The 13,659-nt window shown below is 40.2% G+C and overlaps 1 protein-coding gene across 39 annotated transcripts in view; it reads right to left on the reverse strand.

Annotated features, from left to right (window-relative positions):
* DISC1 (DISC1 scaffold protein) overlaps positions 1-13,659 on the reverse strand; it is a 395,918-nt gene that overhangs the window by 293,105 nt on the left and 89,154 nt on the right. For 33 of the 39 annotated variants that reach the window (XR_011496343.1, XR_011496347.1, XR_011496346.1 and 30 more), the window contains exon 3: positions 10,114-10,183. Coding sequence is in view for 14 of the 39 variants with exons in the window: in XM_070492665.1 (XP_070348766.1) it covers positions 10,114-10,183 (70 nt within the window). In the remaining 25 variants the exon portion in view is untranslated. Of the gene's footprint in view, positions 4,607-5,530; positions 5,620-5,666; positions 9,038-10,113; positions 10,184-13,659 lie in introns of those variants that run through there. The other 6 variants (XR_011496371.1, XM_070492740.1, XR_011496374.1 and 3 more) reach the window with 6 other exon arrangements.

Genomic DNA, 13,659 nt, shown 5'->3' on the forward strand with positions numbered 1-13,659 from the left:
GATTTCCAAGTATTTTCTCCCATTCTGTTGGTTATCTTTTCACTTTCTTGATAATGTCCTTTGAAATAGAAAATTTTAAATTTTGATGAAGTATGATTTATTTTTTCTTTTGTTACCTGTGATTTTGTGTCATATTTGAGTCCATTGCCAAATCCAAGGTCATGAAGATTTATCCCAATGTTTTCTCCTAAGAGTTTTTTTTTTTTTATTTCAGCCCTTATATTTAGGTCATTGAAGCATTCTGAGGTAATTTTTGTATATGATGTGAGGTAGACATCCAAATTTATTCTTTGGGCTACAGAAATCCAGTTGTCCCAGCACCATCTGTGGAAAAGACCATTCTTTTCCCCATTGAATGGACTTGGCCCTCTTGTCAAAATCAATTAGCCATAGATGTAGGAGTGTAATTCCGAACTCTCAATTCCATTCCATTGGTCTACACATCTATCCTTATGCCAGTACTACATCGTTTTTGTTGCTGTAGCTTTATAGTAGTTTTGGAATCAGGAAGTTTTAGTCCTTCAATTTTGTTCATCTTTTTCAATATTGTTTTGGCTATTCCAAGCCCCTTCAATTCCATATGAATTTGAGGATCAGCTTTTCTGCAAGAAAGGGCATTGCAATTTTGATAGAGATTGAACTGAATCTGCAGATCACTTTGGGTAGTACCAACAACTTGACAATACTAAATCGTCCCATCCATGAACACAGGATGTCTTTCCATTTATTTAGGTCTTTAATTTCTTTCAGCAGTGTTTTGTAATTTTCCGTGTAAAAGTTTTTCACTTTCTTGGTTAAACTTATTCCCAATTATTTCATTATTTCAGATGTTATTGTAAACAGAATTCTTTCTTAATTTTCTTTTTGGATTATTCATTGCAGGTGTGTAGAAACCCTACCAATTTTCTGTGTTGATCTTGTCCCCTGAAACATTGTAGAATTTGGTTACTAGCTTTTCTAGCTTTCTCATGGGTTCTTTGGGATTTTCTATAAGTAAGACTATGTCATCTGCAAATAGAGACAATTTTTTCCCTAATTTCTCTGGCTAGAACTTCCAGTACAATAGTGAACAGCAGTGATGAAAGCAAGCATCCTTGTCTCATTCCTGATCTTAGAGGGAAAGCTGTGGATTTTTCATAAATACTCTTTATCATGTTGAGAAAATTCTCTTCTACTCCTAGTTTTTGCAGAGCTGTTATCACAAAAAAGTGTTGGGTTTTTGTCAAATGCCTTATCTGCATCCACTGAGATGATCATCTCTCTTTTTTCCCTTCATTATATTAATGTGATGTATTACATTGATTTATTTTCTTATGTTAAACCATCTTTCCATTCAGGATAAATCCCACTTGGTCATGGTGTATAATCTTTTTAATGTACTGTTGGATTAGGATTGCCAGTATTTGGTTGGGGATTTTTGCATCCACATTTATAAGTGATATTAATCTATGATTTTCTTTCTTGTGATGTCTTCATCTGGCTTTGGTACTGGGATAATACAAGCCTCAGAATGAGTTAGGAAGTGTTCTCTCCTCTTCTGTTCGTTATAGGAGTTTGAGAAAGATTAGCATTAAATTCCTCTTAAATGGTTGGTAAAACTCACCAGGGAAGGAATCTGGTCTTAAACCTTTCTTTGTTGGGAGGAACTTTTTGATTACTAATCCCATCTCTTTACTTGTTCTCGAGTCAGTTTAGGTCATTTGTGTTTTTCGAGGAATTTGTCCATTTCATCTAAGTTATCTAATTCGTTGGCATAAAATTGTTCATAGTGTTCTCTTTCAATCATTTTTATTTCATATGTTTGGTAGTAATGTCCTCACTTTCATTTCTAATTTTAGTTAATTCTGTCTTCTTTTGCTTTGTGAATTTGGTTGATATTGTCAAAGAAATAAATTTTGGTTTTATTGATTCTCTCTATTGGTTTTCTATTCTCTATTTTATTGATCTCTGCTCTAATCTTTATTATTTCCTCCCTTCTACTAGCTTTAAGTTTAGTTTGCTCTTTTTTTTCTAGTTCCTCAGTGTGTGTAATTAGGTTATTGATTTTGAGGGGTTTTTTTGGGGGGGGGGGAGATTGGCCCTGAGCTAACATCTGTTGCCAATCTTCTCCTCTTTTTTTCTCCCCAAAGCCCCCCAGTACATAGTTGTATATCCTAGTTGTAGGTCTTTCTTCTTTTCTTAATGTAGGTATTTATAGCTATAAATTTGCCTCTGAGCACTGCCTTTGCTACATCCCATAAGCTCTGAGATGTTGGATTTTCCTTCTCATTCATCTCTAAATGTCTCCTAATTCGTTTTGAGATCTTTTTTTACCCATTGGCTGTTTAAGAGTGTGTTTGTTTAATTCCCACATATTTGTGAGTTTTTCAGTTGTCCTCCTGGTTTTCATTGCTATCTTTATCTCATTGTGGTTGGAGAATATACTTTGTATGATTACAGTCTTTTAAATTTATTGAGACTTGTCTTGTGGCCTGACATGTGGTCTATCTTGGGGAATTTTCCATGTGCCTGTGAGAAACATGTGTATTCTGTTGATGTTGAGTGGGTATTCTATATATGTCTGTTATGTCTAATAGGTTTATAGTGTCAGTCAAGCCCTCTATAACCTTATTGATCTTCTGTCTAGATTTTCTATGCATTATTGAAAGTGGTGTATTGAAGTCTCCAAATGTAATTGAAGAATTATTTCTCCCTTCAATTCTACCAATATTTGCTTCATATATTTTGGGGGCTCTGTTGTTCGGTACATCCATGTTTAAAATTGTCATATCTTCTTGATGAATTGATGCTTTCTTTTATCAATATAGAATGCCTCGTTTGTCTCTTGTAACAGTTTTTTACTTAAAATTATTTTGTCTATTTTTTCTGATAGTGTAGACACTCAAGCTCTCTTCTGGTTAAAATTTGCATGGAATATCTTTTTATGCCTTTTCACTTCAATCTACTTGTATCTTTGGTTCTAAAATGAGTATCTTGTAGACAGCATATAATTAGATCTTTTTTTGTATCTATTCTGCCAATTTCTGCCTTTTGATTGGAAAGTTTAATCCATTTACATTTAAAGTAAATACCATAAGAAAGGACTTACTTCTGCCATTTTATTATTCATTTTCTGTATAGTTGTCTCTTTTTTGGCCCTCATTGCCTCCATTACTGTCCACTTTTGTGCTTAGTTGATTTTTCATACTGAACTGTTTTGATTCCTTTATAATTTCCTTTAGTGTATATTTTATTGACATTTTCTTTGTGATTGCCATGTGAATTACACTTACCATTGTAATTTTATAACAATCTCATTTAAATTGATACCAACTTAACTTCAATAGTATACAAAAACTCTGCTCCTATACAGCTCCATGCCTCCCCCGTACATTATTATTGTCACAATTCACAACTTTTTACCCTGTGCACTAACATAGATTTATAATTTTATAAATTATAAATTTGTGCATTTTAAAATCATACAGAAAATTAAAAATGGAGTCATAAACCAAAAATACAATAATACTGGCTTTTATATTTACCCTTGTATTTATCATTACTGAATTCTTTATTTCTTCATATAGCTTTAAGTTACCATCTAGTATCCTTTCGTTTCAACCTGCAAGACTTCCATTCACATTTCTTGCAGGGCAAGTCTAGTGGTAATGAGCCCCTTCGGCTTTTGTTAGCTGGGAATGTCTTAATATCTCTCTCATTTTTGAAGGACAGTTTTGTTGAATATAGAATTTTGATTCACAATTTTTCCTTCCACACTTTAAATATGTCTTCCCACCACCTTCTTGTCCCCATGGTTTCTGATGAGAAACTGGCTGTCAATCTTATTGAAGATCCCTTGTATGTGATGAGTTGCTTCTCCATTGCTGCTTTCAAGATTCTGTCTTTTCCTTATAACACTTTGACTATAATGTGTTTCCATGTGACTCTCTTTGAGTTTATTTGTAGTTCATTGGGCTCTTGAATTTGTAGATACATGTCTTTCATTAAATTTAGGAAGTGTTCAGCCATTATTTCTTCAACTGTCCTTCTCTTCTTCTCTCTCTTCTCCTTCTAGGACTCTCCTAGGTATATGTTGGTCTGCTTGATGATGTCCCAGAGGTCTGTTAAGCTATCTTCAACTTTTCTTCATTCTTTTTTCTTTCTGCTCATCAGACTCAATAATTCCAATTGTCATATCTTCAAGTTTGCCAATTCTTTTTCCTGCCTGCTCAAATCTTCTGTTGAACACTTCTAGTGAATATTTCATTTTCATTACTATACTTTTAGTGCGAAGATTCAGTCCCATTTAGGCTTTTGTTCCTGATCATAGGCACATCCCTTCCAGTTCTGTTATAGATTTCTCAATCTGTAGAAAGAGGAAAAATACTCCTTGAAAACATTTGAGAAGTAGAGTGAAATTGTTGACAATCCTAAAGTCCTGAGTACCTTCACAGAAAGGGTGGTCACTCTAACTCGGTGAGCTGGCCCCAGACAATTGAAGTCATTGCTTTGTCCAGTTCTGTTTGGCAACCTGCAGAGCAGCTGAGTTCCCAGATGGAACATCCCCTCAGATAAGCTTGCTCTCCTGGGATCCAAGTTCCAAGTGTGTCCAAGTTCCAACAAAGTACTTAAATGGGGAGAAGAGGTGGAGGAAAAGAAGATTTTTTTGTTTGCCTTGGTGTTTTATATTCAGCAGCATGTCTAACCTTGGAGCTGACAGTTTTCAACATGAATAATAACAACACACCATGACAACCCTCCACATGATCCTAGCAGGACAGACCAATTTCCTTACAGGCAGGGAAGGCAAAGCAGAGGTCCACCAATCTGGGGAACATACTGTGACATGGCCATCAGGAGGGGATGTCCACACCACCATGCGTCTACCTCCAGAGCACCAGGAGGTCTAATAGATCTCATACCTTAACACCAGAACATAAAAAGGAGCTGAGTGTGCCCTAAGCTGAAAGACTGAGGAGAAAGGCATCACACTAAAATCTCATTTTGTGCTACAAATGAAAGGGAAATCTATCATATGCAGATAAACCATCTGGGCCTGTGCACAAGCTCAAATCTGAAGTAGGTGTTACATGACTTCCTGCACCCTTACCACTCAAGAAAAATGCCAACACACAAATCTGCAAACACAAAATGTCAGTTATTTCATTTGGTTGCATTGTTTTAGCTTTTCTTCCTGTTTAAAGGAGACTTTGTGATTGCGTAAGTGAAGGGCCGAGATCTCAGCCAATGGTGACTTTCAGCATTACTGTCTGTGTTTGCAGATTTGTATGTTGGCATTTCTCATGAGTGTTAAGGATTCAGTAAGTTGTGTAATACCTACTTGAGATTTGAGCTGTTGCTTTTGTTTTTAATGGAAGCCCCTTTATCCAAGGACAAGGGGACACTTACTGCAAGCTCCCCTCAGAGCCATGGGAGAGAGAGCACTGTAGACACCAGGCCAGACCAATAACGTTTCCAAACCCTGGGGTGCAGGGAGAAAAGAAAAGTGTGTGAGGAAGGGGGCTGCAGACAGAACCTGCACTCTACTCACCACGTTCAGTGCTGCTCCCTCTCTGTAAACATCTTAAAGTGCCACTTTTGCTGGACGTGTCTCTCTTACCAGACGCCACATGCAGTCCACTGTTTAAGTCAGAACACAAAACAATACAGGCTGCCAAGAGTAGCATTTCTGTTCCATGAACCCCAAAATGTTATCTACCTCCCGTTTACTCTGGCAGTCCTACAGCCATAAAAATGACCAGATTCTATTAAATCTTGTTTTCTTCTTTCTAAGCTTGAACAAAATGCAGTGAAAAGGAATGTGTGGATTTTCACTGTGTTCAATCACGTCTGTTGGGAGAAGAGAAAGCAGGAGTTCTGGTTCTAAAGATTAGGCTCTAGGAAGCCACTCAGAGGCCAGACCCTGAAGCAGGTATAGAGCGGGGTTCCCCACGAAAGACAGGGGTGTCAGGCTGAACAGTTTACACACTATCACCTAAGAGCAACTGTGCATAGAGAAATCTTGCTAAAGAAAGAATTCAGAGAAACAAAGATATGGCAACTTAGAGAAGAGCTGGTCACTCTCTCCACTGGTTTTATGCTTGGCTTTTGCTGTGACCTTTTTTCTTCCAATGCCTCATATTTTTATGCTTCTAGAATTTTGTCACAATGGATATTGGTTGAGAGAAATAATAGAGAAACCAATTCAGTGCTGACTACTTTTCACTCCCGGAAGAAAGAGATTCTAAACCAGCAGGGCAAAGCCAGCGATGCCACACATCACATTGATGCAAGTCACTGAAATGGTGACTTCCTGAAATTTTGCTCCTTCTTCCTCAGAACTTCACCTTGTTCACTTCAGAAGTGAAGTGGTGGACACAGTCTCTGGTGGACCTGGGCAGGCAGGGGGACATTACAGGCCACAAATCAATGCAAGAGCAACTGGAACAGTAACCATATTGAAAATTGTTGTGCACGCTCTCCTTTTCTCCTTCCCAGCACATCACAGATCCTGACCCCTCATCTCCCATCTCTGGACTGCAATCTCTCCCTCCATCAGACTGCAAGGTCTCATCCTTGCCCCTCAGCTGACCACAGACATGGGACAAGCAATAACGCCATACAACCAATGAAGCATTTTGAGCATCTTGGAGAAAGACCCTAAGCAAATACCAAATAGTATTATTCTTTTTCTCCCAGGCCCTCCCAGCTTTATGCAAGAATATAAGGAAATATTAACTTTACTTCCCTAGTGAGGGAGAGATGTAATTAGAGCCATGAGAAGTTTTCCCCACAAGGCATCCGTGGGTAAATTTGCCAGCACTTTGATGAGATAAAACACAGAACTTTCTATTCTGTACCAATTCCTCCTTTCTCTGGAACACAAAGTCATGTTTATGAATGAAACTAGAAAGAAAGAGAGAAACGCAACAAAAACCAAGGGAGATAAGGTCACCCTCCATATTCTCTTGGTGAACACGGTGGCCTCCAGCAGACCCCTTCCCCTGCTTCAAAGCACAGCTGCACCTGACAGAGAAAAAGAAGTGAGTCCACACAAAGACCATAAAAGTTGAGTATCAAGAAAAATCTCAACAATCCTTAAAACTTTTATTAGTAACCCTGGATAAACTAGATGACAAAGGAAATTTTATCCAAATCCTATTTCAATAAATCTCATCACAACAAATTCTCCACCTCAAGGTTGTTCAAACTTCCCTAATGACGTAGCAATCGATTTATGAGAATTTCTTGATCACTTACTATGTGCCAGTCCATGCATTGGGCCCTGCACTGGGCCACTGCAGACAATAGCCAGTTTCAAATCTCATTTCAAGACAACCAAACTTTTGGATGGTGGCTAGTAGTAAAGGTGGTTTTTCCACCTCTTGGACTTTTCTAAAACCCATTCCAGATGCATCCTACTCAACCTTTAAGGCCCATCTAAGTTACCAACTCATCCATAGGGCTTTGATCCTTCACCCGCCTCAACATCTAGCAGAAGTAATTTCTCCCCTTTTTGGAATGTCCTTTGTCTACATTTTAAGGAGCATGTTATGTATAACTTTATTGTCATTATTGCTATCTCCCCTGCTGAACCATAAGTTCCCTGAGATGAAAATCTTGAGGACAGTACTCAGTGTGTCTTAAAATGGCATTGTTTACTTCCTTGCATCTCATCACCACTCAAAGTGTATTCCTCAGGACAGCAGCATGAGCATCATTTAGGACATTATCAGAAATGAAGAGTCTCCAGCCCCACCCCAGAGCTACTTAATCAGAATGTGCATTTAATACACTACCCAGGTGACTCAGCTATGCATTAGTTTGAGAAGCACTGTTATATACAATGGACGCTCAATAGTATTTTTTACATAATAAGCCAACTTCTACACAGAAATTTTCCCCCTCACTCACCCCATGCTGTAGACTGCAGATGAGCTGAAGAGCAACCCCATCGTGAGGTGGCAAGAGGGATTTCTCCTTGCTTTCACTCTAGCTTGCCATTCATGGCCCCTATGCGTTCAGGCAGCAAGTCGTTTATTCATTCACTCATGAAACATTGATTGAGTTCTTACCCACCATGTGCCATGCACCTTGCACATTTCATACGAACACTTACCTCTCAACACGCTGAACCAGGTTTGCAGGTTTGATGAGTTTAAATAGAATGACAGTGGTATGTGACTCTGTGTTAAGTGGCTACCAGGGTATTTGTCCACTCCACAAACTCCTAGTGGATCAGGAGGGACATGGCCCACTGAATCACCCTCACCTCCAGGACTCAGCTCGCTGCTGCATCATGGTCTGGTTCTCCATGGAGGAAAGTCCTGCAGCAGTGTTTTCTCAAACATCATCACACATCCCAATCACCTAGAAGGCTTGTGAAAACATGGAATGCTGGGCCTACCCCCAAACTTCTGATTTGCTAGACAGTGACAGGCAAACAAGATAAAAAACAGAAACACTAAATAGAGGTGCCTTCATTCTTTTAGCTTCCCTGATGAGGTGTATCCTATCCAACCTCATTCCCTTAGGTGTTTCAGAGATATTTGGAGAAAAGACTAAAGAAGTGAAGCCTTCATTTAATGAAGTCCATCGAGAGAACCAAGTCCAGAAAGTTCCCCAGTTCTTTATCAGAAAAAGAGAGCCTGGTTTCCACTTGTGTCATAAGCTTTGTGTGTTACAGCAGAGCTGTGTTGTTCAAGGTAAAAGGACCAAGACTCAGCCCATGGTAGAGAAAATAAATCTGTGCCATAGTGGGGTGCTTCAAACTAGATTTAACTGTCTTTTACAGACAAGAGTCAGTGGGCGCAGCCTGGTCCAGGAATAGCTCATTTGCTCTCTGTCTACAGCTGTACCGAGGACTAAGGAGAGTACCTTCCCTTGCCTTAGACTTGCCTCCTCTCTCACACACCTCATCCTCCACCCAGCATCATTCTGAAATCAAGACATCCTGTAGAAAGAGGAGTGGGAGAGTCCAGAGAGTTCCACCTTCATTCCCAAGTTCTCATCTTCCTCCCACTCCCCTGTCACTTCGTAAAGCCAATCTCAATGGTATCTGTAATGAGAACACCAGATAGCGTCAATCCTGGGTATTTCCTAGAACAGGTTTGGCAATGCACTTTTGGAAATCGCTCACCCCATTCCTGTAGTGCCCCAGTTCCAATGGTCCATGACGTACTCATTGGAAATACCAGAATACGAGTCACTAAGCTTGAAGACCCAAGCCCCAACACTAACCAGCTTCCAGAAAAATCCTTAAATCTACATTCTATTTCCAGACCAGTTCTGGGTGTGCTAAACTTGGCTATCACCAGGAGTATCTATCAAGTTCATAAGTGTCTAGGGGAACCTAGAAACCCTTTGTCTTCCCCACATCCAGCAGAAATGGGTGTGAAATCTTGCGATCAGCATCCAAAGTCCTTAAGATTCTCCACAGGCCAACCACACCAGAAAGCCTGCCTTTGGTGCAGTCTAGCCTGTGTCCAGTCAGCCGCCATCCAGCCCTCATCTGCTTCTGCTCCAACTCTGTTTTAGTGCCTCATCTGAATTGTTTTTTCTGGTTTCTGACCAACTCCTCTATCTTCTGGTCTTGTGTGGTTACTTCTTTCTAGCTTGGATATTTGTGTCCACTTTCATGGGAATTTGATACATTTGACCCCTTTGGCACAGCCTGGCGTCTCTCGGACTCATCCCATTTCCCATCTCTGGTCCCGGAGAGAATGAGGTCAACAATCTCTCCCTGAGAGCTTATAGTTACAGGTATCACAAAGCCAGATACTACGTCTACCTTACTTTCCCATTCCTGCCACCTGCCTGGCACATAATAGGTGTTCGACAAAAATTTTCTGATGGATGAATAAATTATATCACACCTGCAAGTACTCCAAGGGTTGCTGGACAATCAATAAAGCTATACTTACAACCCAAAGGATTAATACTCCTAAAGTGCTTTGAAAACCACAAAATAACAGTGCTGTAAAATAGTCAACTGTTACTGAGTGGAGATGATCAGAGGAGCAGATTGCACAACTCATTTCAGATGTAGAAGACAGATTTGAGAAAGGAGGGAAAGAGAAATGGGACGTTGTGGGGGAAAAAGAAGAAATAATCAGTAAACAAATTAAAACTCACCTTTATCAAAATCATCATCCTCAACTGCTTTTTCTTGAAGTTTCTGAAGCTTTAATCTTAAGGATTTTACCTATGTTGGTTTGAAGGGGAGAAAATGAAAACCAAATTACCATAGCAGTCAAGGAAACAATTTTGTTAAAGCTAAGAACATTTAGAAACTATTTCAAAACTGAACTTCTTTATCCTCCTCTTAAAAAAGAACCACAAATGTACATTTTTCCAATGCCAGACACATTAGTTTCTCAAAAAAAAGTTTTATGAAGAAAAAGTGTAATTTGAGCATAAAATCCACAGTTAGAATGTTATTTTAAACAAAAACATCACACTGTAACCTTTGTGCCCTTATCTATGTGAAAAATGCATAATAAAAAGTAGTACAAATTTCTTGACCTGACCAGATGGTCTCTATTCTAAAAATCACATTAAAATTATGAAGCTAAACACACCAAAACTGGAAGAGAAACCAAAAGAAGAAGAGCATGAACTTAAACTCAGTAGGCTGTCCCAAAGGCTGGTGAGAATGACAAGAAGGAATTCATAAAACCCTTGTTAGAAGTCCTCAGGTTCATATATTTGCCATTATAGAAAAGGGCATTGTCTTGTTTAACCTGCATACAGACTCAATGATCCCATCATTTGTTTGAGAATTATCAGTGTGTTCATTTGTAATTATAGTCATGCACCACATAATGATGCTTTGGTCAACAATGGACCACATATATGATGGCGGTCCCATGAGAGTAGTAGCATACAGCCTAGGTGTGTAGCAGGCTCTACCATCTAGGTCCGTGTAAACACACTCTATGATGTTAGCACAATGACGGATGCATCTAACAATGCATTTCTCAGAAAATGTCCTCCTTGTTAAGTGACACATGACTGTATTTTTCTTCTCAACAGGAGGCCCAGAGATTTTCTGAAGATGGATTCTTAGACTATGAATGAATAGATCTGGGCTTGCTCCCTGAAAAACACCTTCCTCCCATCCTTTGCCTGGCTAACACCTATATTTCCTTCATCACCTAACTCAGGTGTCACCTCCTCCAGTCTGTTAAATGTCCTTTCTCTATACTACCATTGTGACCTGTTCTTGCTTCTATTCATACTATCCATTTAACAAATATTTACTGAATGCCTCTTAGGTCTTTGGAGCCCCCAAATCCCTCTGTGGAACTTGAAGCATAAGCCAGAAACATAAATTTTGTTATGTTAAGACTCTGATATTGTGTGTGTGTTACTAAGCTATTCTAACTAATATAATCTAACTAATAAAATCTCCAAAGCCAGACACAGGGTGTTGCACTATTAGTAGTCAGTAAACACAGTCTGAATGAATGATCACATTAACCCCTTTATCCTCGAGTTGCTCCACATATCACATACAAATTTTACCAGTAACTTAGTCTTACATAGTAGAGATAGAAGAAAGGCTGTATGGTGGTGCAATTGCCATATAAAGCTAGAGCATTACCATCACCACACCCAAAGGATGGTATTATTAAATTAAAAAAAAAAGCAGGAGCAGAAGAACTATAGAAAAGAAGGTCAAAGAGGGGGCCGGCCCAGTGGCGAAGTGGTTAGGTTCACACGTTCCACTTTGGCAGTCTGGGGTTCGCCAGTTTGGACCCCGGGTATGGACATGGCACCATTTGGCACACCATGCTGTGGTAGGCATCCCACACAGAAAGTTGAGGAAGATGGGCACGGATGTTAGCTCAGGGCCAGCCTTCCTCAGCAAGAAGAGGAGGATTGGCGGCAGATGTTAGCTCAGGGCTAATCTTCCTCAAAAAAAAAAAAAAAAAAGAAGGTCAAAGGATACATTTATAGCCAATGCCCACCTCACCTTACCCCTCTCATCAATTATCCCTGTAAGACCCTGACTTGATGCCCTGGGATATGTTTGAACATCCATCTTTCCTGGAAGCACAACCACTGATGGGCACGTCTTACCCAGTGACCCAGCCCACGTTAGGCAGGCAATTAGTTTGTTTTCCTCCAGCTTCCACAAGCTGAGGGGGGCCTAACTTGCAGGGTTCTGCCCACTTCCCCCCTCTGCTCACCCAGTTAGCATTTCCTTTTATCGCATTTCTCTCAGCCCCACTCAACCTCTGGCAATAGTCCTTGGGTGGCTATTTTGAAATAGCAAAAAATACACATATAGTCAATTCTCATTCATGGTAGTTATGTTCCATAAAGTAGCTGGGAACATCAATTAACAAATACTCAACCCTGGCTTCTGGGGGAAACACAGGGTTAAGTTCATGAGAGCCTCCGGTCACAACATTTTTGTCAACTGGTCAATATATAACCTTGTTTATGTCTGTTTCAGTTTAAAGACACCTTATTAAATCTGCATTGCTGATTCATTAACACCAAACTCATGGCCAACAGCACTCCAGCTCAACCGTGAAAGAAGCTCACCTAACACATGTGTTTTCTCCGTAAGGCACATCACAGCCTTCTTGCACTTGCGAACACTAGACAGCACTCAGCATTATGCTTGGGGACCATTTTAAAAAACAAAATCACCAACAAAAATGCAAAAAGATGTGGCGTTAAATAGACCACGAAAAGGACACTTGTCGACAGTACAAGAGCTGAAACAAGAAGGCAGAGCGTCACCCTGTTCACCCTCAGCCTGGAAAGTGCACATCAGGTAACTCAAATTTTCAGCCACTCTGTGCATGTCCACAACTGACCAGGAAAGCACTGTGAGCATTGACTTTGGAGTTATTGATAAATTTTAGCAAGTAGGCGAATTTGTAAATATAGAATCCGTGAATACTGAAGATCAACTGCATTTTAAAAGGAGCGAAAACTCAAGTTCCTGAGATTTGTGTTTTGCTTAAGGAGAAGGGAGAGGGATCAAGGAATTAGACCATAATCTCTAAAAGGCCCCACAACACTGGAATCCCAACTCTTCAAAGAATCTTTTTGAAGATCCTTAGCCCAACCTCCTCCCCAATCCTGAAGGCCTGCCCAGGAGCCTGAATGAGCAATGTGGGGCCTCTGCACAAACACAGTGGAAAAAGCTGGGGCTCCCCAGCAGCCCCCCTCATAGTGGAGGACTCCAGGTGTCAGGAGCTTCTTCTTCCTTTCTTTTTTTGAGGAGGATTAGCCCTGATCTAACATCTACTGCCAATCCTCCTCTTTTTGCTGAGGAAGACGGGCCCTGAGCTAACATCCATGCCCATCTTCCTCTCCTTTATACGTGGGATGCCTACCACAGCATGGCTTGCCAAGCAGTGCCATGTCCGCACCCAGGATCTGAAATGGCGAACCCCAGGCTGCCAAAGCAGAATGTGCAAACTTAACCGCTGCGCCACTGAGCCAGCCCCTCTTCCTCCTTTTGAAACAAAACCTGCCTTCCTCTCAGTCCTATGCCCTGGAAAGAGTTCTTTTCCATCACTCCCACCACACAGAATAAAGTTGACCCTTCTTCCACACAACAGACATTCAACCACCTGAAAATGGCAGCACGCTTTCCCCTGTCCAGGTGTTAGATCACCACAAACAAAGACACTTAAACTAAAGTTAAGTGGTCTC

The sequence above is a fragment of the Equus asinus genome, chromosome 2 (genome assembly GCF_041296235.1).
Source record: "Equus asinus isolate D_3611 breed Donkey chromosome 2, EquAss-T2T_v2, whole genome shotgun sequence".
In the NCBI taxonomy this organism is placed as follows: Eukaryota; Metazoa; Chordata; class Mammalia; order Perissodactyla; family Equidae; genus Equus; species Equus asinus.